The sequence below is a fragment of the Lynx rufus genome, unplaced genomic scaffold (assembly GCF_022079265.1).
Source record: "Lynx rufus isolate CCGP_SWC_20201006 ecotype Redwood Valley unplaced genomic scaffold, mLynRuf1.p SCAF_1, whole genome shotgun sequence".
NCBI classification, from domain to species: Eukaryota; Metazoa; Chordata; class Mammalia; order Carnivora; family Felidae; genus Lynx; species Lynx rufus.
Window position 1 is genome coordinate 50,257,914 of NW_025814823.1, and position 26,805 is coordinate 50,284,718.

At 38.2% G+C, this 26,805-nt stretch overlaps 1 protein-coding gene across 1 annotated transcript in view; it reads left to right on the plus strand.

The window, feature by feature from the left end:
* The window catches only part of LMO7 (LIM domain 7), a 195,823-nt gene that overhangs the window by 120,400 nt on the left and 48,618 nt on the right, over positions 1–26,805 (plus strand). Inside the window, exons 6-12 of the mRNA XM_047080733.1 lie at positions 16,259–16,289; positions 17,088–17,201; positions 21,112–21,310; positions 24,697–24,949; positions 25,286–25,570; positions 25,884–26,162; positions 26,436–26,639. Coding sequence (XP_046936689.1) covers positions 16,259–16,289; positions 17,088–17,201; positions 21,112–21,310; positions 24,697–24,949; positions 25,286–25,570; positions 25,884–26,162; positions 26,436–26,639 — 1,365 coding nt within the window. The remainder of the gene's footprint in view (positions 1–16,258; positions 16,290–17,087; positions 17,202–21,111; positions 21,311–24,696; positions 24,950–25,285; positions 25,571–25,883; positions 26,163–26,435; positions 26,640–26,805) is intronic.

Consider the following 26,805-nt stretch of genomic DNA (forward strand, 5'->3'; position numbering starts at 1 on the left):
AAGTACAGAAGTAGGAAGAGCATTATTTTCCCAAGATGTCAGTAGCAAATCATCTTGGCTAAGTGTCTAAAGTCTTGTTTGAAAATCAATTAATTAATAAAATGATGGGAATTATGGAATCAGGAAGGACCTATCTTAGGTACACTTTGGACTTTTAAATATTCAGCCTCCACTCCCAAATATATTGGTCATGATTCTCTTCCTCCTCCCCCACTCCTAAGTAAATAATTTGACAGTTTGATATTTGATGTTTCTCTTATGGTCTGTTGAAACGTCAAGAAGAAATTTGGGATGCCTGGGTGGCTCAGTGGGTTAAGCGTCCAACTCTTGATTTCGGCTCAGGTCATGATCTCTCCATTGGTGAGACTGAGTTCCAAGTCCAGCTACACACTGAGCCTGAGCCTGCTTGGGATTCCCGTTCTCCTCTCTCTCTGCCCCTACCCTGCTCACATGTACGTTCTTTCTCTCTCTCTCTCTCATAAATAAACTTTCTAAAAAAAAAGGAAGAAACTTGGGGTTACATCATTTGAAAGCTTATTTTTTTTATGTCTGAAGAGTGCTTTTTTGGAATGACTTTGATAACCTACTAATTATCAGTTACCTCGATTATGATTTTAAAAGCATTTTTAGTTTCATAAGACTTAAAAATTGTAGATTTTCAAGGAGGTAAATATTCAGAGTTCTCAGCCTTCAAATCTGGAGCACATTATCCCACAATTACAATCAAAGTAATATATGAGGACATCTATTTATATTAGTTTGGAATGCTTAGTCATGTCATACAGTTGACAAGTGTTCTTTGTCTGATTTGAACTTACCAGAAAGGCCCTCTCGCCAGACCAGTAAGTCTTTATATTGCCTTTCATGTCAATTTTAAATTTGCAGTGGGAATTGTTAATTTCAGAAACTGTACTTTTGATGAATATTCCTTTGTAAGAGGTAAAAATCAGAGTTTCAGAGCCAGAAGGTACTAAAGAGAATCTTCATTTAATGTGTTTTTTCACAAAAAAGAAAGTGGCTCAGAAGAAGTCAGGTGGCTTTTGCAGGGCCACCTGCAGGACTAGTGTCCTGACTTCATTCCCTCTTCTTGCTTTGGGTGTAGTTATTTCTGCTGTGCCTCACTCCCTGCTTTACTACAGAAGCAAAAGACTTGAACAAGGGTAATATTTCATTTTATGGGGTGTTAATCTTATTCATTTCAATGACTGGCTGTCCATATTGGTACTTAATCTACATTTTAATGTATTATTTACTCTATTTTAGATTTAGTAAACTGAATAAGAGCTAGAATGAAGTTTTGAAGGAAACTACCTGCTTGAACCAGCAGACCAAAATATGTTCACATTATTTCAAATTTTAAAATACAAAGCAGGGAGTTTACCAATGGAAATTTAGTTTTTTTGGTGCAGCCACTATTCGTTTTTCTTTATCCATGTTTTGTACCTCTTTGCAACAAGTTCTGTTTTTATGTTTTAAATCTAATACCTTATAGCTCTACCTACTCATGACTGTTTTTACACAAACTACTTTGGTATTGTAACTTTCTGTGTAGGATTTTCTAATGCTCATTTAATCTTTTATCACAGTCAGATGAATTATTCCAGCATTATTTAATTCAGACTTCCTTACTGGGCAAACAAATTAGAGATTAGGCAATAGGAAAACATGTCTAGGCTGGTTTCTTACCACTTACTCTTCTTTGCAGACTTAAAATAGGAATGCATGATATGAGGAAATTATAAGATGAATGCAACAAAAAGGAACTAACTAGGACCTCCTGAATAGTATTCCTTTAAAGCCAGAAGTGGTTGACTTTTCAGCAAATCACTTCTGTGGTTCTTGCTTCTTGAAACATTCTGTTCTGTGGACTCGATGCATGATTTTTATGCTTAGATGTTCTCTTCTGGATCCCTTGGAGTGTTGGTGCTTATGGAGTGTTAAGTAATAAACTCAATGACTTTCCCTGTCCTTTAGATTCCTGAACCAAGACCCCCTGAGAGCCAGCTTAGTGTGCAGTGACAGCAGCAAATCAAGTGCATTTTTATGGTGCCCTCTTCAGCATGCCTAAGCACAGTGAAGCATGTGAGGTTTTTTTTCTGCCCACACTTGAAAATTGTTGGCAGGAGTTTCTGGCTTTTCACTTAATTTTGAGTTTCTCTGTGCTTTTTGTTTTAAATTCTAGTTGGGTAAGTCTAGAGGAATTAGGTTTCATTTTAACTTCCTTTTTCAAGAGAAGTAGCTAAAGTAGTTGAAGCTGTAGTTTCAGTTAAGATGTAGTTTTAACTTTTGTATATTTTTAGGGCACTGGCTCTCCATCATTAGCACACATTGGGATCACTTGGAGGGTTCAGTAAGCCACATTACTAGACCCCTAACTCCACAGTTGCTGATTCCAGAGGTATGGAGTAAGGCCTGAGATTTTTTATTTCCAACAATTTCTGAGGTACTGTGGATGCTGCTGGTCTGGAGACCATGCCTTGAGAACTTCAATTATAGGGAATAAACCAATGAGAAATACTCTAAAGAGAAGGTGTGTGAAATTGTTATCCTAAGCATATTTTCTACTTAAGTTTATAGACTTAACAAAACCCCTGTTATATGAATAATGTCTATAACAAGAAAAAGATTAGTCCTCAGAGTTCCTTTGGTGGTGGTGGTACAAGAACACAAATATTAACATTAGTAATATATACATGTGGAAGAATAATGGTATGGCTTCATATTCCTGTAACTACTATCCATATATACCCAATAGCTCTCTAGAGTGATGGTATTTTCAGTTATATGACATTGTCTTGTGGGACTTTACTGGAAATTGACATTTAAGAATTAAATATGTGACAGATTCTGGCATTTTAGGCTGAAGGAATGGCATATTTGGCTCTGCAGTGAGAATTAACAGCTCCTCTTGTGTTGGACTTTCTTGACTGAAATTGGAGTATAGTATGGGATACAACAGGAAATGGCTGAAAGATGGAAATGGGGCATGTAGCTAAAAATAAGTTCAATAGTAAGGCCTAGGGAACCATAAATTTTAATGGAGATGAGAGGGAGTAAATGATTTAGTTAAAATGTCCCCTCAAAAATGGTTCTGTATTCTTGGATAGATTTTTAGAGTGAAGAAGCTGAAGAATAATCTGTTCTGCCCACTAATATTTTTTTGTCTTTTTTGAATACTGAGCCAGAGATGAACAGCATTATGTCTCTGAATTCTGAATTCAGCATTCTGTCTCCACAGTCTAGTGGAAGAGACTCGGGAGACATCCATGGTACATCACAGTGTAATGGAATGCTCTAAAAGCAGTCTACTTTGGTTATACATGGGCTTACATGGGAGAGGCCTCTAGGAGAATATAGGAAGTCTTCAGAGGCAGGTGAAATCTGAGCTTAATCTGAAAGAATGAATAGCTCAAAGGAAGGGGAGAACAGTCAGGAGACTTCTAGAAAGAGAAAACCTGTTGTTTCCCATGTAGAGATGGGAGTCCCATGTAGGACTGTTGAGAGTAATCTAAGGATGCTTTATGGAAAGAATGTTGGGTTTGTGCTGGGGCAGGACAAGAAATGAGGTCACTAAAAGTGACCACAGCATGAATGCAAATGCCACGTTTGTATTTTACTCAAGGGAAATAAGCCATCAAGTATAAGGATTTTAAGGGAGAAGACATAGCACTCCAGTTTAGGAAGGTTCTTGAGTCACCCCTGTGAAGGAGGATGAGGTTGAGGTATGGGGAAAGACTGAAGACAGGAAATCGGTCTGAGAAGGAAGAGGTGAACATAAGAGATATTTAGGAGCTAGAATTGATAGGACTTGGTTGGTAGGGAGGTGAGTTTGAATGAGAGGAAGTTGTTTGGGTTAATTAGGCTTTAGCTCTCAGGCTCTGAAACTTAGCCCTTCATCAGGACAGAACACATGGAAGGATGAACAGGATTGGGGATTAGATGATACCTGCACTGGACAAGAACTTATTAAATTGTGCATTCTAAGCTGGGATAATGCTAGTGGGAATGTAAAGGGCATGTCTGAGAAAAGTTGTCTGGGAAATATTAGTTGAATTTGGTTTGGACTAAATGTGGTGAAGGAGGGGGAAGAAGAAAGAGCTCATTAATTTCGTTAGTCTCAGAAGTTTCAAAAAAGTATTCAGAAATGAAATGGGAAAATTGAAGTTGATTGCAATAAATGCCAGCTAGTCTGAAGGATATCCAGATTGAATGTATATTGACCTTGAAAGTTAATTGAAAGGCAGGGTTATGTTAATATGCATTTGAAAGCCAATTATGTTATTCCTTTGAAGCGTGTCCTTTCTTTCTCAGTGGTTTATATAGGATTATTGGTGATACTTTGGTGATATTCTGAAATTTCAGGTGTTATATGGAAGGCTAAATAGGAAATGGAAAATCTGTCACAGGTGGTATATGTAAATGGAAAAGTTTTAAATAATGCATGGTGTTGGTTTTCTAATAAAAGGCAGGTAGCTTTATACAAATTGCAACAACACCTGCAAAATCCCTTTTGCCATGCAAGATAACATTTGCAGATTCCAGGGATTAGGATGTGAATATTTTGGGGGAAGGGAATGTTTGTTATTCAGCCTACGATAGTACTCAAATTATCAATATTGTGAACAAAAAGAATTAGACATGGAATATTTGTGTTTGAACTAGGAAAATCCATGATAATACACTATGAAATAACAATATACAATATATTTTGTATACAGATGTATATACACATACAGACACACACACACACACACACATATATATATAATTATTAGATAATGGCTTAAATAGAGTTTAATTGGAGGACCATCTAAGTTGATCAGACTTTATAAGATATAATTTAATAGGACTGTGATGAAAAAAATGAAGATCTGATGCATTATTTCTTACCACTTTAAATATGAAGGATAAGCAAGCTGGAATGCTTTTTTCCAGGGTAATGAGAACACAACTCCTGGCTTATACTAGGTTGTTGTAATTCTTCAAGCATTTAGTATATATTTGCTGAGTGTCAAGTGACGATGCAGGCACTGAGTTAAGTCTTGCCCTTTCATCTAATAGTATGTTTTCTTTTTTTTTTTTTTAATTTTTTTTTTAACGTTTATTTTTGAGACAGAGAGAGACAGAGCATGAACAGGGGAGGGGCAGAGAGAGAGAGAGGGAGACACAGAATCAGAAGCAGGCTCCAGGCTCTGAGCCATCAGCCCAGAGCCCGACGCGGGGCTCAAACTCACGGACCGTGAGATCGTGACCTGAGCTGAAGTCGGATGCTTAACCGACTGAGCCACCCAGGCGCCCCTAATAGTATGTTTTCTATGAACTCTTCAGGTGTGTAGTCACTGCTTGGCTATTTGTTTTGTTCACAGATTTGATCTCTTTTTCTAGATTGCCATCATTAAATGACCCTTTCCACTAATTTTCAGCCGATGGGCATGCTTTATTTGGTTAAGAAGAGTTAGTTAAATTCTTAGATCCTCTACCACTGTGGTTCTCAACTATGGGCAATTTTGCCCTCCATGGGGCGTTTGGGAATGTCTAGAGACATTTCTGATTGTCATAGCAAGTGTGAACAGAGTGCTTCTGGTAGCCAGTGGATAAGGCCAGGAATGCTGTTGACCCCCTGCGATGCACAGTATAACTCCCCCACAGTGAGGAACTGTACAGTTCAAAAATTTTAATGCTGGGGTGCCTGGGTGGCTCAGTCAGTTGAGTGTCTTGACTCTTGATTTCATTTCAGATCATGATCTCATGGTTCGTGAGTTTGAGCCCTGCATTGGGCTCTACGCTGGTGGTTCGGAGGCTGCTTGGGATTCTGTATCTCCCTCTCTCTCTGCCCCTCCCCTGCTCATGCGTTTCTCTCTCCCTCTCCCTCTCTCTTTCTCTCTCTACCCCTTCCTCCCTCCCTCCCTCCTTCAAAAATAAATGAATAAACAAACTAAAAAACCCAACAAAATATTAATGCTGCCAAGGTTGAGAAACCCTTCCTGGGCTAAATTTATATTGCCTCTGTGAACCTTTGGATTAAATAAAATTGTGAAAACTTTAGGGTTTTTTTTCTACCTTGGAATTGCTCTGGTAAATATTAAAGTGAGGCTTATCTAGAATGGTAAAATTTAGGACAGAAATGATAAAATTGGGGTGGGGATTTTTTTGAGGGGGGAAGGAATACTAATTTTTCCCATAGTGGAAATTAGAACTTTGAAACAAGTATTAGAGGCAAGAGAGAATAATTTACTTCTGAGAAATATGGGGACTTTTGAATGTGTAACATGAACAAACAGTTTAGTATGTAACACTTTGACAATACGGGATTTATATTCTACACACACACGGCACATTTAATATTGATTATAGCTGAGGAATTAGCAGAGTGATAACTTACTGATAACAATTTATATCCTCTTAGGCTTTGCTGCAAAGAATTTTCATGTGTATCAGGAAGTAGGTAAGTTTTTACATGCTAGGCACCTGAAATATATCTTAATTTTCACAAACCTAAATGTAGATAATAGCTTTTTTTATATATAAGAAAATGTCCTTTTATGAAACTAACTGAAAAATTTTCCCATTTCATCTTGTGATTAATTTGTAATCTTATTAATTTATAGTTGATGGGTACTTGTCTTACAGAAACCATACTCATAAAGGCTTAGCAGTGGTGAAGTGGGGAATCTACACTTTGTAGTTGTTCTCTCACTCTGAGAGTTATTGTGATGTATTTCATTTACGTAGAAGTCTCCTAAAACGCGTTTTGGCAATTTTCCATCTGTGGAATACCAAAATGGGTTGTATGTTCAAGACAGTGGAACATATGTCTAAACTTTTCCAGAAAAGATGGTTATGGAGAGCTTCTGACATTGTCTCTAGGAGACAGGTTTACACAAGACATGGCTACTGCCATAGGTAGGTTTTTGAGCCAACACTTTGAGAAAATATTGAGCAACCTATTTCAGGATAATGTAGAGAGTTAATGGTTCTTTTCAGAATCAAAAAAGAAGTAAGTTATATAAAAATAGATATGATGGTGAAAAGTACGACTGCACTAATGCTAAAACACAGTCTTAGTATGGATTTTAGTCTATGGAAAGTATGGGTCACATCAAGTCTTAATAGTTTTATGACTCTGGGAAAGTTTTAAGCTTTTGGAGTCTGAGTTACCTAATTGGTAATCATTAGATGACTGTGGTGATTAAAGGAGATAATACACAGTAGTCAATATAATGGTTAATAGTAAGTGCTTTATAAAGGCAATTATTTTAATATGCATTGTATAATTAAGCATAAAGTGAGCTTAAAACAGAACACAATTGCAAAATACTTCAATACTATCAGTGTCTTTTAAGAGTTTAGTAGGGGCGCCTGGGTGGCTCAGTCGGTTGGGCATCCGACTTCAGCTCAGGTCATGATCTCGCTGTTGGTGGGTTCGAGCCCTGCGTCGGGCTCTGTGCTGACAGTTCAGAGTGTGGAGCCTGCTTCAAATTCTGTGTCTCCTCCTCTGTCTGCCCCTCCCATGCTCATGCTGTGTCTCGCTCTGTCTCTCAATAATAAATAAAACATTTTAAAAAATACAAAAAAAAGATTTTAGTAACAGTTGTGCCAAAAATATGAAAAAAAAATTCAAACTCTAAGTAAAATGGATTTCTTATTGTAGGACTTCTCAGAACTTTAATTTGCTATTGTGTATATTTAAGAAGAAAATACACACCACTTCACAAAAAATTTCTACCTTAAATCCCATTAAAATTTTGCTAGCTTCTCGTGTTCTGTGGCACATAGTTTGAGAAACACTGACTTTGAAAGTACCTCGCTTAGCATGTTCCAATGTCATGATGCTAGAAGACTTAGGCTAATAGTTGAACTTCATACTGACTTGGAAAATGGGCTACAGCATCTCGAAGGACACCTGAGGTATGTAGTTCAGTATTCTCATAAATTGTGTCTTTAGGACACCAGTGGTTTTGACAAGATTTTTGTTGATAATTCATTCTTTTTCCTCCTTTGAGGAGGAGAAGCAGCCAGTAATTTAATAATTATGTGTACATGTATAAGATATTATAAGAGTTTAAAAAACAATCCAATAATAACTCTTCAGCTCTCTTCTTAACAGCATGTTTTGACCCTGTTGGCCCCTCCATTTTCTTCCCTTCCATCTGGTGTGCCACTCTTCCCATCACACTGGGTGGTCCTCTGTCTGCTTTGCTGGTTTCTTCTCTCTTTTTTTTTTTAACGTTTTTTTTGAGACAGAGAGAGACAGAGCATGAACAGGGGAGGGTCAGAGAGAGGGAGACACAGAATCTGAAACAGTCTCCAGGCTCTGAGCTGTCAGCACAGAGCCCGACGCGGGGCTCGAACTCACGGACCGCGAGATCATGACCTGAGCCGAAGTCGGCCGCCCAACCGACTGAGCCACCCAGGCGCCCCTCTTCTCTATTTCTTAAACCTTACATGTTGGGTTTTCCAGAGCTCAGTCCCTACATCTCTTCTCTATTTAGCCTTATTTTCTAGGTGATACTATTTTAGCATTATGACCTTACATTTCGTCTCTATGATGACAGTTCCCCAAATTATATCTCCAACCTAGATTCCTAGCTTGACCATCTCACTTGTGTGTCTAATTAGCAATTCACATTTCTATTGTGTCTGTTAATTGTCTCAACCTTAACATGTCTGAAACCAAAACCCGCTATTTCCATTGCTGCTGCTACCTAGCATTGTTACCTGTGGAAGTAAAACTACGGCTCAGCCTGTCATTGACATCCTCTCTAGCTTCTCCCCAGTACATTTGATACAGTTGAGTGTATAATTCCATTTAGTACACAGCAGACATAACGGGTACTAAATCTTGTGTTGAGAATTGCCTGTTGCCTGTTTTGGGGTTTGGGGTTGCAATATAATAGGGAATATATATGTGTGAGTCTCCAGTGCGTAATCGGTTTCATGTAATAGCAAGCACTTGCTCCACGAAGTAAAAGAGAATTACAGAGAATCTGTGGTTGAGAGAGAGCGAAAACCCATCTTTTAGCTTCTGTTTCAGTTTTTAAGTGGAACTGTGTGCCAGTCAGCGTCTTTGGATGCATGTTGTTTTCTTCCTTTCTCTTTAAGTAAAACTTGGCTATTCTTAGTAGTATGTGGGAGGGTGTGAAATTTAATAAATTATTTTTAACAAGAGGTACTTATTTGATTGAGGAAGCATTTTATGTTGCTAGGGCAAAAACTGTTGAATTTCCAAGAGTTTTTTCTCACATAGGTAAATTCAGAAATCATCAAGTTTATCTATTTGTGCTCACTAATTACCTCCAGGTTTAATGTTATTTTCTCAAGTGTCATTTTTACAGCTTCCACACTCAGGTAGAGCTGAATTTTGCAGCAGTGGCGGATTACAATCTATGAGTCATGGGTTTCTGACATTACTGAAAGATTGTCCAATGGAATACAGTTTCATTTTTAGGGATGAAGGTGGGAGGAAAGGAAGAATTTCATTTTTTTAAATGCAGCTTGCTTTTGAGAGAAAGAATAAGTGCAGTATTCTAAGAATTCACCTTGAAACTGTTATTCACATATCTCTTCCTCCTATCTAACAGTCATTAGAGACAGGTGGTGATATTTGCTCTATATTAAATAATGCAATGGGATGAGATTCCATTAATAGAAAAATAGAGCTTCTGTTTATAGAAAAAAGGAGTCATTATCTGATCTATTCCTAAGTTGCTTCTTTGATTCCTGCATTTGGAAAAAAAGCAAGCCATTTCCTCAGAAAGTAGCGGTAGAAATTATTTTCTTGCTATGTTTCTGAAAATTTCACTTGGTATCTTTAGGGTTGCTCATAATTCCTTTTTTTCTTCGCATTTGGAGGTGACGGTCTTGTTTCACATGTAAAAATGATAGTACTCTTGTCATGAGAAGGACATCTGCTCAGAACTATCTCTACTGTCTCCTACTACCACAAATGTTCCTCCCTGCTTACCCCATACAGGTCTAACAGATTTAAAGCAGATGCTGTCCACACACTTCTACTTGTGACTGCTTATGAAATCATGACTCAGGACCTCATTTCTTGAAATATTTTTAAAGTTGTGAACAGGTGGCTAGACTTCATAAGCAACAACTGGAGGGCCGAGATTACTTGGTGGCTTGGAGAGGGACCAAGTATCTTGTGAGCCCAGTTTCTCTAACATCAGCCTGGTTTCTGAAGAGGCAATATCCAGGTCAGCTGGTGCCATGCAGGGCAGGGCAGACTAACTCTAGAAGGGTTGAGCCCCTAGGAGGAATCCCCACCTTACTCATTCTGGGAAGTTACCTCAGGAAGTGAATGCCAGGGGACAGAATCACCCAGTGAGTTGCAGTTGTTCTGAGGAACAAAAGTGGAAGCTTATTCAGGGTCAAGAAAGGGGGACCTTAGGGCTGTAGGATTAGGGGCCAAGAGAAGAATGAGTGCATGTGGCAGGGCAGACATGGGTGGGTAGGAAGCTATAGTTGAGCCCCATATAGAATTTCAGATTCCTTGTTAGCCAGAGAAGCTTTGGGGAGTGGCAGGTGGGACCACACTTCTCATCTTTCCTAGTACGATGTAGGGAAGTCTTCCACCATGGTAACTGGAGCAAAAATAATGCCACTCTAGAAGACGTTCCAGCTCGAGTTTTTAATCATGTTTCCTTGATGGTAGAGTAAGACAACTGTATTTGATCTTTACTGATTGGTAAAGGTTTGACAGGATGGGAGCTGAGATTTATGGAGGAAAGATGATTTTGAAGCATGGAGAATTCATTTCTTAGGGGGTTATGATATTGTGGCAGAACATGAGAAGATTGAACCTTTCACTGTTGCAAATGAGGAAGTTGATTCCTTGAGGAAAAGGGGTATCAAGATATAGGAGAGGAATAGAAAAAGAGAAGTGGGTTTATGCTTAAAAGTATGAAGTTTTACCTAATTTGGGGGAAAATTCCCTCCATCTCTTCGTCCTTCATTTTCTGGACTGGCTCTATGAGTGGCTTTAGGTAACTTCTACATGAACATATTGAGTGCAGGCCTGTGGCTGATTCCAGAGATACATCCATGAGTCAGGTGTGGCCCCAGCTCTCTGCACTCTACCAGAAGAGACTATAGGCTGTAGTGGGTGCATGCGTGTGGACCTGAGGTCAGGTCTTCAGATTAATAGAAGGTATTTAGAAATATAGTAAATTGGATTGTGAATAACTTGTTCTGTGAGTGTTCCACAAGATGAGCAAACATTTCTAATAAATTTTAACTTGATAAACGAGGGATGTCTTGCACGAGTAGTACATGACACCGAATGTCACGTGATTACAACTAAGCCAATGGTTCTTGAAATTTGCTTTGATATACAAGTGCTTTGGATTACAAGCATGTTTCTGGAACAAATTATGCTTGCAAACCAAGGTTTTACTGTGCTTTTGATGAAGCCCTAGAACACAACTGGCTACACCAAACTATAATAAAACTATAATGTCATCCTTTGTGTTCAAACTGTGCTATCAGATATTAGGGAGACAGATTTTTGGCCATGTAAGCAGGTTTTTTTTCCTCCAGTTTTGAGCTTTTGGAGAATTTACAGGGTTGGCCAAGGCAGTTTACAATAGAAAAAGGATGGATGATGAGGGTTTGATGCAAATATGGATGTTTGGCCAGTGATGGTAATACCCCACCAGTTTGCTTTGCCCTTTGTTTGACTGTATTCTAGAGATCATTAACTGTTCAAAACTTTCCATAACGTGAGAGTGTCTTGAATTATGCTTCACAGAAATGTCTTTTCTGAGGAAGGATTTTGTGCATAGGGAATCTTGACTGTCCTCTGGCCACTTCTCTTCCCCACACTATTTGGTTGAGATGGATAATTAGAGGATAGTTTTGAAATGTCTCCTTTACTTGATCTGCTTCCGTTAAGCACTTCTTAAATTTCTTATTTAAGCCCAGCAAGACCTGGTGTGTTGTTCCTAGGTAAGACTATGAGAGTTCAGTAATATGACCAAATTCTCACAACTAGTAAAAGTGGAGCCAGAATTCACACCCAGAGGTGTGACCTCAGAGCCTACCCTCTTAGCTATGCTGGCTCTTCCTGGAAGAACCTGGCATGGGTATCTCTGGAAGAGAGCTAGAACATCTGCATGGAATTTATTTCCCTTTGTTCAAAGATGGTATTTCTTATAAAGGAGGAATCAGACCTAGGACTTCCTGGTTCAAAGGATACCTAAAAGCTATTAGGATAAGGTAGTTACAGAAGGATGTGTTCACTGATGGGCTCACTTGAGAGTTTATGCCTCTTTTCTTCCTGACCTCTAGTAGAAGGTTCAGAGGTCTGTGATGGGCATGTTTTTTGGCCCTTTGTCAGGTAGCAAAGAAATTACCAGAGCTATTTCATATAACAGTGGAGGATTATATCTATGTTTTACTTGTGATTTTTTGGATATTAAACACAATATTCAAAAATTAGTGTATGACACACAGAGAAGACTAGCAACATATTCAATATAGTCATTTATTGACATTATTAATGTTTCACCTCTACCCCCTTTGATGGTGAATTTGGGTTTCAAGGAAAGTTTGGATTCTTTTGGCTTTTGTCTTTCAGAGCTCTGATGGGAAGCTCTTCATTGCAGGGACTAAAACCTTATCTTTGTACTCAGCACTCTTAAGTTGGTCTTTGTTTTTGAAGCTCTACCTTTTTGGACTCACTGATGTACAGTTGTAAAGAATTCCCTTTTATTGCAATTTTAGAAATAGTATTTTAAAAAAGAAACCCAGGGGCGCCTGGGTGGCGCAGTCGGTTGAGCGTCCGACTTCAGCCAGGTCACGATCTTGCGGTCCGTGAGTTCGAGCCCCGCGTCGGGCTCTGGGCTGATGGCTCAGAGCCTGGAGCCTGTTTCTGATTCTGTGTCTCCCTCTCTCTCTGCTCCTCCCCCGTTCATGCTCTGTCTCTCTCTGTCCCAAAAATAAATAAAAAACGTTGAAAAAAATTTTTTTAAAAAAATAAAAAAGAAACCCAATTATGGGTATCAATACAATTTGAATCAATTGGATATGTTTTAAGCAAGGTAATGCAATTTAACTGTTCTTTGACATCATGAATATTTATTAGGACTCTCCTGAGCTATTATCATTTTAGGCTTTCTCTTGCTAAGTTACATTTTTGTAAGCTAAATAAATGTATTCAGTCAATATTTGAGAGCATCTGTGTGCCATGCACTGTGCTAGGCATTGTTAATAAAATATTATGTGGTTGCCAAGTGGTAAACCTGTCTTAAGACACCTGAGATATGACAATAAACAAAACCACAAAAATCCTTTTGGAATCTGGTGCAGGAGAGCCGTAATGAATGCATGCATGCAGTAGATGGTTAGAAGTACAGAAATAAAGCAGGGATGAGTGGTGGGGAGTATCAGACAGGCTGGTTGCAATTTTAAATATCTGGGTCCAGCATGGCTTCAATAGGAAGCATTTGTACAGAGCTTGGTGAGTAAATGGGCTCTGCCCTCTCTAGCTTATAGTCTAATGATAATGTTCCTTGATGAACACTTACCATGACAGTAGGGATTCTGCTAAGTACCTGCGTACATTTCCTCCTCATCTACTGAACTGGGGACCATTATCCCCAGTTTCATAAGAAGGAAACTGAAGCTTTGAGAGTCAAATTGCTCAGAAGGACATAGTACAATCCAGATCTGACCCAAAGTCCATCCTCTTACACATGGTATTACACCATGTCAACTCTTGAAGTATTTGTGGAGGAATTAGCTAACTTTGTAGATAGGGCTGCCTTATTTTTGGTTCTGTTGTGTTGGGCAGTAACTTGGCTGGCTCACGGAAAGTCTGTGTTACCATGAGCTTCCCTTTGAGCCTGTTCTATTTAAAAGGCTTTGGGGTTGTGCCCGGTGGCCACAGAAGGCAAGGAAGCCACCTAGTTACTGACTTCCATGCGGTGGATTGTGTTTGCTATGTGTCAGAGAGTGGCCTCAATTGACTCCAGTAAATCATTGACTACTTGAATTCCTGGCATTACATTTCAGTGATAGGATACTAATTTGACTGGACTACATATCATTGTGTCCAAGAATGCATTATAAATGCTCATACATAGAAGAGAATGTAAAGTGCGTGGAAGGTTATGGTGCCAAGGTTACTGCTTATTATGTTTGTTACAGAATAGACCCATACCTCGCATTTATAGCGTTTGCTTTATTGTAATAAAAAGTAAATGGCAAAGGAGTGTGTTGGAATAGAAGCCTCCATGAGGGGAAGTGGAAAGGAGGTCAGGGGTTCAAGAGAGCTTTCTTCCTTCTGCCCTCACTGTGCTTAAGAGAATATTCCACTCAAAGCATCCCATTTTAATTGGATGGCAGTTTTCAGTGTAGCCTATGCTTTGTGTTGAATATTAATAGTTCTTTTGTGCTTAATTTCTTGGGTGTATATGTTGATCATGGTAAAAAGAAGCTCTATATTTTACAACTCTATGTGCTGTTTTTTTAATGATCAGCTTTTAGTGATCCCCCTCCATTAACTGCTTCTAAAACTAAATGTTTTTGATTTTTACAAGATGATTTTCTTTTACTTAGGAGATAAGCTATGATTTGAGCACTTAGGCTGTACAATTTATTCTTTTCATTTACCTCTTTGAAGTATAATAGAAATATATAAAAGGATATGTATTATAAATGTACAATTCAAAGACCTCAGAGAAAGAGAACCCTTAGGTAGCCAGCTTCTAGATCAAAATAAAGGGAAATACCAGTGTCCCCCTTCTTTTTCTAATCATTCCACCATCCTTCTCCACAAGGGTAACCGGTCTCTTGACTTCTCTCATTATATCTGTGTTTTCGTACTTGCTATGAATAGTCTGTACTGTTTGTGTTTGGCTGCTTTTGCTTCTCATTGCTAGACTGAATCATGTGGTTGCATGCAGTTGCAGATTGCCCGCTCTTGTGGTCATATAATATTTCATTGTGGGTATCCTGTAATTTGTCCATCCTATTGTTAAAGACATATGTGCAGCTTCCAGTTTATTCTGTCATGAAAGGTGCTTCCGTAAACCTCATAAATGACTTTTGGTGAATATATGTAGGCATTTCTGTCCAGTAGACACCTAGGGGTGGAATTGCTGGGCCACAGAATATGCATAGACTTGGCTTGAATAGTTACTACCAAATGGATTAAAAATTAAAAAGTAGTTGATCGGTTTATATTTCTGCAATAGTGTGGGAACTTGTGGATTCTATTTTTGTTCTTTGCTGGGATGGGTGGGAGGTGCATGTTATTCTAGGGTCCATTTCACTTCATGTTTGTTTTACGGAAAGGAATGGCCATAGCTGTCTCATTGATTCTTTGAAAGCTAAGTTAAATATTTGTGTGCTCATTCTCTCCCCTTTTTCCTTTCTGTATACATGTCTTCTATGTTAGATATGTGTTTTATATATCTCCTATGTACACAGGACATATATGTATATACATTTTATTTGGCAAATATACATCACTTACAGACTTTAGGCTAGAAAGCCACCTTAGAGGTCACCTAGTTCTGGCTTCTCCAGTCTGAATTAGCAACAATCCTGCTTATAAGTGTGTCTAATGACAGGAAGTGCATTAGTTTAGGGTAACCCTTTGTTAATGAAGGATTCCTTCTTCAACATTGTGCTGACATCTGCCTCCTTTTAACTTCTCCCATAAATATCATGCCCTTTTACAGGTGAGGGAGAAAACTCATGATTCTTGTGACAAAGTAAAATCGCTTCAAGCAGAGATTCATGGCCATTTTTTAAATTGTACTTCTCAACATCTGTAGGACCTTGATCTCTGAGCATTTGCTCTGAGTAACTTGGATGAAAAACCCATGGACGATAGAAAAGAAAACTCTGCAAAAATGCTTTTTCTCCCCCTCTTTTTTTTTTCTCAATTTTTGTTGCATGGGCACACTGATTCCTGCTTCCTGCTCTCCCCACTTTTTGAATGGTTTTAAACATTGTTTAAAATGAAAATACAAAAAATGCCAGTAGTACACTTAAAAAATCTATAATGAAAAAAATGAGAAAAAGACAAACTTGCTTATAGATAATGGACCATTCTATTTCATGAAATCAATGAATGTTGAAAAATTCTGATGGATAATATGCAGTCTAAGGTTTTTGAATGTCCAGGTGGTATTAATATTCATTTAGAATAAAAGAATTTTTAGAATAAAAGACCTTTTTCTACTTAATAATTGAAGGCTCATAGATGTTACTTAATAGGCATTTTCTCTTTTCTTTACAGGCAAGAAGAGACTGATAGGAGAGTGAAAAATGTAAGCTATATTTAAGGGAACATTATTAATGGTTTTTTACTTACATGTTCTGTAATAAGACAGTGGTATCTAAAAATATCTGATACACTCTGAATCCTTTTTCTAATGGAATTTCTGACAGTAGCCAACAAGTCAGGAACTCTAAATATGTTTAAATAAGGTTAAACCATATGTTCTCTGACATCAGAGTGTAGGAGGGTAGGTGAAACCTGGGAAGTGGCATCTTATATGTGAGTAAGGGTGGGAAAGGCAAAAAACATACTTCAGGATCTTTAGAGGTGTAAGTCAAACCACAAGATCAGACTTTAAGGAAAAACACTGAATGTGTAAGAACTCCGGGTAATTGCTCGGTGCACACTTCTATCTCTAACATTCTGCATATTAGAAGAGTTTCTAAAACTGTGACAGCTTTAGTTAAAAAAAAATACAAGAGCTCAAGATCCTTATTAAGGAAGCTGAGAATTCCTGATTTTAAGAGTTTAAGCTGTAAATTTGTTGGAAAAATTTATTGCTTTGGAAGTTTAATTTGCTTTCTTCATAAATGTTTTCCTTCAGATGAACTAGTAGATTATACAAATGCCTATTGACATCTGAGCTTTTGGTCTGAGAATGTGCTCGGAGACAGAAATCTAAGAATAATTAACATTTTTAATGGCCCTTCTCCTTCACATAATTTAAAAGAAAACCTACTTTTCAACCATAGATAAATACACTATCTTCTGTCTGGAGTGCTCAGCTGCATTTGAACTTGCAACTAGTTACTAACTAGACTGATGTTGTTTCATGGCATTTTTCAAGGTTTTGATAACATTGTACTGGTTGGGAAGAAAAGCACAAAGTAACCCCTACTATAATGGACCCTATCTTAATTTGAAAGCATTTGAGAATCTTTTAGGACAAGCTCTGACTAAGGTAAGGAAACTACATCTGGATTCAATGAATACTGTTCCTTATACTACTGCTTTGTCCTCCTCCCCACTCCCTGTATTCCTTTCCTTCCACTTCCCTTTTTCGTTCTTCCCCTCTTCTAACAAATATGGCAGCTCCTATTATCTTTACTCCACTCTGGATTGTGCTGGGTAGAAAGCATTGTTATTTATTTGCTGGCTTTGTATGCCACCGCAAAGCAGTGAGGGAGTCTAGGAATTTATTTCTTAATTTTAGTAATTCAATGACCGACATATCTGCTTCCTTTCTAAGGCACTGGATATAAGTTAACTCTTTCTATATTAGGAAATTCAACCTGTATTAGAGAGGTGCTGCAGGATAGCTACCGTGTGTTGAAGTTACTCAGTTTCTCTATCTTAATATGTTGTCATGTTTCATTAGATCTCTATGCCCATACTCCATCCTCCCCATAATTCTGTCATATTGCTTGTGTTTCCTAGACAGCAGTAAATGCTGTTACAGGAAACATGATATGGGGCTTAAATTAGAATCTTTTGTTTTAAACACATTTCCAGTCCTTTATGTCCTGAAGTCAGTGTTGTAGCTTTTGAATGCTCAAGGATTCCTTGAGCAGGGTCAAGTGCCAGGACTGACCATAGTTCTGCCAAATTTTCATTTATAGGATCCAAATGGGGAAATTAAGTTCTCTAGGGGGATATTTATCCAGGGGAATTTACAGTGCTCAGAAGAAAATAGGTAGTTAAAATAATATACCATCATCTGATTCATAGTAGTTGCTCCATGGGTTTTTATGGTGATTAAATGGTACTGTACCAATAAGGCATTTAACATTAGTCTCTGGGACATTGTAAGGATGTAATAAATGTTAGTTACCATGATTGGAAGATAGAAATTTAGGCCAGGATGAAAATGAGCACCTTGCCTAACATCTACTTTGATCTTGAAATCCTTTTGCTTGAGTCTGGCCACATATACTGTAGAAATATGAGATTATAGAGCAAAGAAGATTAAAGTATTCCTTCTTGATTTTTATTTTTGAATTGTAGGGAGCGGATGGTACTTCACCCAAATTCTTTGAAACAGTTAATTCAGGTTATAGAGCATTGTTCTAGATGTTGGAAAAACAGTCACGAAAGGCCCATCATCCTAGAGCACCAGTGTCTGATGGAGACAGATGAACAGGTCACAGAAGTTGAAGAAGATAAGGCTGTGACGGATGAATGTGCAGGTGGCCTGGGGCATGAGCAGAGCCTTGCCTTACAGTTATGTCAGCTAAGAAAACATCCAGTTAAAAATAATGTGGGGCTTTGGCTCCTGCATCAGTGCTCTCTTCACAGCCTTTGGTTCTTTTTATGGCAGTCTGACTCAGGTTGAATAACCCTAGTACAGCATTTGTGCTGGGAATGCTTTATTAAAAGCTGTATCCTGTCACCAGTGTCACAACCAGAATAGGTAAAAAAAAAAAGAAAAAAATTGATCAAACCTCAGTTGTTGCCATTCCATTACTATGGAGTGGGGATAGCAGTAAGAAGTGTGTAAATACGTATGATCTCTGTTTTGCATCTGTTCTGTTCCACTCAAAGTCATTGTGTTCAGATGTTTCCCACTGAAGTAGATAATGCTTAATGGCCAATCCAGAATGTCAATTAAAAAACAAAAAAAAATTCGTGAGCTGTTGCACCTGAGTCATCATATAATCGGAGATGACTCATTTTAGATGACTTGTCAGAGGGAAGTCCTCGTAAAAACCAGGCACCAAGGCCAGACTCAGGTTCTTTTATAACTGAGGTGGCCCATCATCAATAACTTTAAGATAACTTTTTATGAGGTCAAAAATCATCTCACTGTGTGTTGAGGACTCTGATACTTCCACAAGTGCATGTCTAAGAAACCTGAAAGAGCTAAAGATATATTTTAAAAAATTGTAATCTTTTTATATTTTGAGAATTAGTTTGGTGGTACCAGCACTAAGCCCAGCTTCCCCATCTCCTTGAAAATAAGGTACAAGGTAGGTGCTGACATTTTTATGATAGGATATCAATGCTAATGCCAGGGTGTCTGGCATCGAAAGTATATGAAAGCTCACGTAAATCCACTAGATCTTATTGGTGCTTCATACATTTGTCCAACAGTTGAACCATGAGTTGACAGAGTCTCAGCCAAAAGTGTGCCCGGGACAGCTGCTAATGATGCATTGTAAACATTCTTTTTTCAACTTTATCCATATGTTGAAAATGTTCATAATTATAAAAGTTGAAAGAATACTACAACAAATACCCAAATATGTACTGTCTGGTTCAATTGTTAAAAACTTCCCATACTGGCTTTACCCATGTGTCTATCCATTCATCTGTTTTTACTTAACCATTTCAAGGTAAATTGTAGATTTCTTATGTCTAAAAATTCAGCATGCATCTCTTAAGAGTAAGCATATTCTTCCATATACCTACAATGTCTATTATGTTGAAGGAAATTATTAAATGTTGCCTACTATCTATTACCTAGTCCATATTCAGAATTTCCCAATTGTCTCCCAGCTTTCTTTCATGGCCCATTTTATCTGAATTCTGAGTAATGAAGATTCACATATTACATCTGGGTGTTAGGAATTCCTACGTTCTTTAAACTGTCTCTGTAGTTTGCTCATCTGAGACTAGCATTTCTGATTTATATACTAATGACGTTGTATGAAAAAATTAGTCATTAGATGTTCTTTGATTACTATGTATCAGGACAAGGCTAAGGGCTTTATAATTTTACTTAAATCCTAATTTTAAAAAGTCCAGTTTTGGGGCACCTGGGTAGCTCAGTCAGTTGAACGTCTGACTCTTGATTTTGGCCCAGGTCCCGATGCCAGGATCGTGAGGTAGAGCCCCGTGTGAGACTACTTAAGATTTTGATTTTTCTCTTTCTGTCCCTCTGCCCTTCACCCCAGCTCATGCTCTCTCTCTGTCTCTGAAAAAAAAAAAAAAAGTCCAGTTTTATTTTGCTATTAACTTTTTCATAAAGGAATGTTATTCAAAATAATGCTTATATACGTATTATATATATTTGTATAATGTATATAAATTTTAAAAGATTTTACCTTTAAGTAATCTCTACACCCAACATGGGACTTGAACTCATAACCCTGAGATAAAGAGTCGCATGCTCTACCGACTAAGCCAGCCAGGTACCCTCAAAAGGATACTTGTAATAAGTTCTATATAATTTACAAACCTATGGCTAATCACATTTGTTATCTGTCTATTTATCTCTCATGTGAGCCAAACAAATAAATACTAAGATTGAGGGAAAGTAAATTTTGAATGTCTGCAGACAAGTCTACTTTCCTTGGCTCAGATCTAGGTGTTGTGATCAGTGGAAATGAATGAACTCTGTGGTGTATGCCTGCTGTCCTTGCCCTTTTATCTGTTTTTAAAGTTTTTTCTTAAGAAACTATGAGTTAAAGTTACTTTATTCTAAACACTGCAAATATTTCCTGGAGGGTAGGCTGACTAGAATCTTGTTAACTTACCTCCTTTGGAACATGGAAATTAAGGTTGACTTTTTGCTTTGACTCCTTTCATGTTTATTGCCAGATACCTGTAGTCACTGGTTTTTAGCATTTGAATCTATTATTAGCTTCTCTTTTATTAAAATGCCCCCCCACACTTATTTTTAGATAAACTGTAGTCTTTTATTAAATACTGTTGAATACCTCCTCATTGTTACCTAAGTGCCAAATACTGTGGGAAAACATTTACAGATTTATACTCTGATTTTTGTCAGATTTTTTTTAATGTTTAACAGAGAAATCTCATTGCCACACCTATCAAATATAGCACAACTTGAGCTATACAAACAAGTAATGACTGATTACATTTTTGGAAGTTTATGCTGACTCACTCTTCTTTAAAAACTTTTCCTTTAGGCTCTTGAAGACTCCAGGTGCCTGAAAAGGAGTGGCAGGGACAGTGGTTACGGTGATATCTGGTGTGCTGAACGTGGAGAATTTCCTACTCCTCCAGGCAACCATAAGAGAGAAGATTCGTTTGAAAGCTTGGACTCTTTGGGGTCTAGGTCATTCACAAGCTGCTCCTCTGATATCACGCTGAGAGGGGGACGTGAGGGTGAGTTGCATCTTTGACTGTCAGTGTATTTTGTGCTTGTTTGCATTATTAAGAGAAAATTGGAAATAGGAGAGAGTAGGAAAATGGAGCAAAAACATTTGGGGCAAAAATTTTACAAAGATGTGGATTTCCATAGAGACTAAAATATTGGAGGTTTCTTTCTCGTTTTCCATTTCTTTTTTTTTTCTTTCTTTCTTTTCCTTTCTCATTGCTTCCTCACTGTATTACCACTAGAGTGATCATTGTTTCATTGTTTTTCATTCCATGGTTAGAAGAGAGTGGGGAGGAGACCATTAACTGTGACCTGTTCTATCAATGATGATCTATCCTGATTCTCTTCTGTCCAGATGCAGGTTTGATAATCTGTGCTATGAGGCCTATTTACCAACGTACCTAAACATAAAAAAGAAAGCTTCTATAAAATTCTGCTCTAGTTTCTGAATACTTTTCTCTCCAAAAGATAAAAAAATTTCTCTTAAGGAAAAGGAGGAAACATATCCCTATAATTCTGTCCAAAAAAAATGATTGATATCTACCAGAATAGATTATTATGCTAAACTTCGATAAATTAAGTAGCCATACTAGCATGGTGTTAGGAAACCTCTTTTGTTTTTATTAGGGTCAGAGCGAATCCAGGACAGAGTGAGAAAAGAACATAAAATGAAAGTTACTTTGTTACGAGTTTCAAAATCCTAATATTATGGCCACATCAGTTACTTAAATGCATGTCTTCTAACAATGGCTATTGGATGGGGTCAGAAATTCCCGACTGTGTACCTTTTAACAATTCAAATTCGGATGGATCAAAACCACAAGTAAAGTTTCTGTGCTTCTAGCATTGACATGAAAAAATGGAGAGTTCTGGTTGTGAGTTGGTGCTAAATTGTTAGGGATTTTACTTTGCTGGTTATTTTGATAATTACTTTTATATTTTTACTTGTTTTTCCTAATGTTGTTATCATAAAGCATTTAAAACCTCAACAAAGTTGAAAGAATTTTACAGTGAATCCTCATGTTCCAAGCCCTAGTTCTTACCATAACATTTTACTGGGCTTGCTTTACCACATATCTTCCCCTCCCTCTATATACATTAATTATCCATCTTGGTGTTTGAGGCACTTCAGAGTACATTAGACTTTGCCTAAATATTTTAGCACGCAGTGCTCAACTACAATTCAATCTTTGTTGTTGTTGTTCTGATGTAAATTTACAAAAAAGCAATGGATGTACAATGTATTTGGTTTTGAAAAATAATCAACAAATTAAGTGAAACACAACTCCATCTCTTTAGGTTTTAGAGTAGTAGTGGCATTTGAAATTTTAAAAAAATGAGTAGCTATCAAAGAGTTACCCTTTATGATTATTGTTGCATGTGTTGGTGGCTGCTATCCAGGTATGACATTTTCATGGCCCAGATGACTAGTACAGGGTTAAGGAAATGAATCTGAGTTTATAGTTCATCTGAGTGATTAAAACTGTAAAAGCAGAGGCTGATGTTCTTAATGAGCTATATTCCTTTGTCCTGACTGGATAACCTAAAACATTCAGTGTTTAAATTTATATCTGGCCAACAAAGAATAACAGGGGCAAAGACTGAAGGCATGTGGGAATGAATATACAGACTTCCGTCGGTTCAGTATAGTCGTCCCGAGTGTGGAATTAAAGTCCTTTCCTCAGATACTTGGTGGACTGGATGCCTGGTATGTGTGACAGAAAGCAGACGGCCACTGTCACACTGCTTCCTGATCTTGGGAAAGGGGTTGCAGAGCTTGTGTGAAGAGTGCGGAAGGGAAGATGTGGTACTTACAACTGAGGAAGAAGAGAAAAGCCTGAGGGTCACCCGGATGATCAAACTTTTTTGCAATCAGCATGTTGAAATTCTGCTGCCTGCCTGGTTGAGGTCCCAAACTGATCCCCACCCTCCCGCCCCTTAGGATAATATTTTTAAGTTAACAAACTGAAAAGTCAAATTCCTTAGTTTTATACGAACTCCCTTTCCATATCAAGAATATTTGCTTACTCTGCGGGAACTTCACTGCACTCAAAAATAAAAAGATTTTAGCTTTAAAACTTCCAAAGTAGAAAATCTCCCTGTGTGTTTAAAATTCCACATGTACACATTCGGGCAAGAACCTCTAAGACCTTTCTTATTTGCAACAAAATGGGATATTCAGGAAGTGGTAAAAATGGAAGCACCTGATGATTGACCATTAACCCTCCCGGTCTGTCGTAGCTGCTCATTCTTCCTCCCTTTTTGCCTTTTCTCCTTTACCCTATTCCAGCCTCACGGTCTCCCAGGGTGTGTGAAACCACTTCCTGTAGGCCATTCTCATTGTTATTTACTGTAGATTTCTGCCAGGCAGGAGGGAGGAGACCAGATGGCCTTGAGCACAGGTTGACCTGCCCTGAGTTCGCTGTGCCCAGAGGCTGCAGCTGTCAGGTACCAGCTATCCTCTGAAGGAACCCTGGCAGGAAGGGGGCAACCTCTACAAACTATCTTTGCAAATACATGGAGGCAGAAAGAACAAAAGGGTAGAAAAGGGAGACAACTCAGCGTGGATCTGTAGTAGTATTTTGTAGTCTCTTTTCTTCCTGTGTCTTTACAAGAGTAGACTTATTTATTTAAGAGAACAGATCAGCATTTGTGTCTATCTGACCTTGAGGTGTATCACAGTGTATTCTTTTGAATTTGTATTTAAATGATTTGATTTGATTTTGGAATCAAAATACAAGGTTCCCAGAATGTTCGTGGCCACCCTGAGAAAAATCCTTGAGTTGTGTGTTCATTTAGACATGAGGCTTGATATTCCTTTGGACCAAATGATTACTGAAGTTCCAACCTCCTGTTTAATGTGTGACCCTTGCCTGTAGGGATCTCACAACGATGTAGCCAACCCCTTCCTGATACTATGCTTTCTACTGCTTTTTCCATGTCCTCCCTTATCTCTCTTGCCCTCACAGAAATTTGAGACAATGGTGTGCTTTATTTTAAATTACAGACTTTTCCTTGAATGACTCTTTGATCTAGTTTTAGGTGTCTTTGACTCAATTGCTATATTTTACTCATATGTATTCCATCAGTAAATTTTATGTACAGTCACAGGGTCAAGGAGGATTGGGAAGAAAAGAAGTTCAGTGGTTAATGGGGACATTTTCTGTTTAGAATGTTCAACAGTAAAAGAATGTAGCACATGTGCCTCCAGTATGCAAAGCAAGTTCCTCCTAATGGATCTTATCACAACTTCATGACAAATTTCTAAAAATATTCCCCAGAGTTAGCAGAAGAGCCCTGGGTTTCCAAGGGAAAGACAAAGCAGGCATGCTGTGTGGGTTCAGTTAGACAAATGATCTGGAGAGTAAAGCAAATTCTCGTGCTTTTTTTATAGGTTGCGAAAGCGACACAGATTCTGAATTTCCATCCAAGATGCAGGATTATAATAAAGACGATATGTCCTATCGAAGGATTTCAGCTATTGAACCAAAATCTGCTTTACCATTTAATCGTTTTTTACCCAACAAAAGTAGACAGCCATCCTATGTGCCAGCGCCGTTGAGGAAGAAAAAGCCGGACAAATACGAGGATAACAGAAGAAGTTGGGCAAGCCCGGTCTATACAGAAGCGGATGGAACATTTCCAAGGTACTGGGATGCGAGCTGATGATGGAGTTTTAAAATTCAGTGCACTTTGTGAATTTGCAGGGATATTTAAATGTGGGAAAAGGAATAGTTCTTAAAATGTATTTCATAGCCCAAAAATTTCACTAATGAAAATGCATTTTTTTCTTACTATTATCTTTAGTCATGCATATCCTGAAGGTGTTTCTTCCCTTTTAGGATGTCAGCCTATGGTGTGTTGGTTCTTTTTTTAGATACATGCCTTTAGCTTATTGACATCTTTCAGCATATTGGATGACTTCTGCTTTTCACTGTGAGCTGTTGTTTTCTTCCATTTTTTCCCTGTTTGATTGATCTCAGTGGACACACAGAGAATCCTTTAATTTCCCATCAAATTAGCAAAGCAGAGTGGGATTTTTCCAATGCAGCTTCCTGTCAGAAGGAGGTATACGGTTCTGAAAGTGGTTCGGACTCCGAGGATGAACGAAGGTTGCCTGATGTAGTTTTGGATGACTTAGCCAACCGTAGATTCCAAGTGAAAAAGAGGCCTGAGTGTTTCATCTCGAAAACCACCTCTCCTAGCTCTTATTCGCAAAGGTTTTCTCCTGCTGACCCATTAGCCACTGGGCTGTACGAGTTGACGAGGTCAGAAAAATTCTCCTAGATCAGAATGTCTGTTATGTTGATTTTAATATATAACACCCCAGATTGTTTGCAATTTTATCTCTTTTTAACACATCTTATAATTATCTTTGGCCCTTGCATATCATGCTATCCTCTGATTAAAATGAGATGCTGTTATCATGCCTTAACTTTGTTCTAGGAGCTGTCATGATAGAGTGGCAACTAATTTGTCTCATTCAGTGATATAAACTTTGTGAGCCAGAAAGCATGCCTTTTGTGTTCTGTGTCACAAACTGCTCATTCAGTATCTTAACTGGTTGGATGTTTTGAACAGTAATGAGAGGAGAACTTGGGGTACCAATGTGGAGAATTGGCCAACAGTACAAGAAACTTCAAACTCCTCTTGTTACTTGGAAGAGAAAGAAGCAAAGACAAGTACACCCAACACCGTAAAGGATGATCTTTATGTGCGAAAGCTAAGTCCAATCATGCCAAACCCAGGGCATGCTTTTGATCAGTTTCTTCCCAAATGTTGGATCCCAGAAGATGTGAACTGGAAAAGAATAAAAAGAGAAACTTACAAACCATGGTATAAAGAATTTCAGGGATTCAGGTTTGTCTCTGTGCATGTTTCTGTTGTTCTAATGTTCATTCGGCACCCTGGCTGGGTGTGTTCTGTGTGTGCTTTTTACGAGAGGGAAAGAGAAAGGTTCCTTTTCCCTTTAATACCCATAGAACCTCTATCACTGAAAAAAAAAATGCTGTTTAAGTTTAAACCTTAGGATCTGGATCTTAAAAAGCCTTCTGCACGGCAGTATTTTCAGTAGTTCTAGTTTTCTCCAACTCTTTCTCCTTTCCTCCCTCCTTTCTCTGTATCACTCTACAGTAGGAGGAATTCAGATTCTGAGGATGAGGATTCAGGCTCTCACAGAAGCTCCTCCATTTTTAGTAGAATCCAAAAAGCAAAGCGTAGGCTAGACAGCAACTGCCAAAGACGTTCACTCTTGCTGGAACTGGCTACCAGAGGGGCCAAGAACTCCTGGGACACCCATGCAGCCAGGAGAGCCAGTGGTGCCGCGGACGAGCCCAGGTGTACCTGTGTGCATGAGCCTGCCTGCTTTGAGTCTGGCCTGGGACATCTGTGCCAGTTTCTGCTGCTACTTTAATCTCTGACCATGATGCGCTAGGTCATGAAACCTTATAACATTTAGCATAAAAGCATAATGTATAACGTATTGCTTTCTGTGGGAACATAT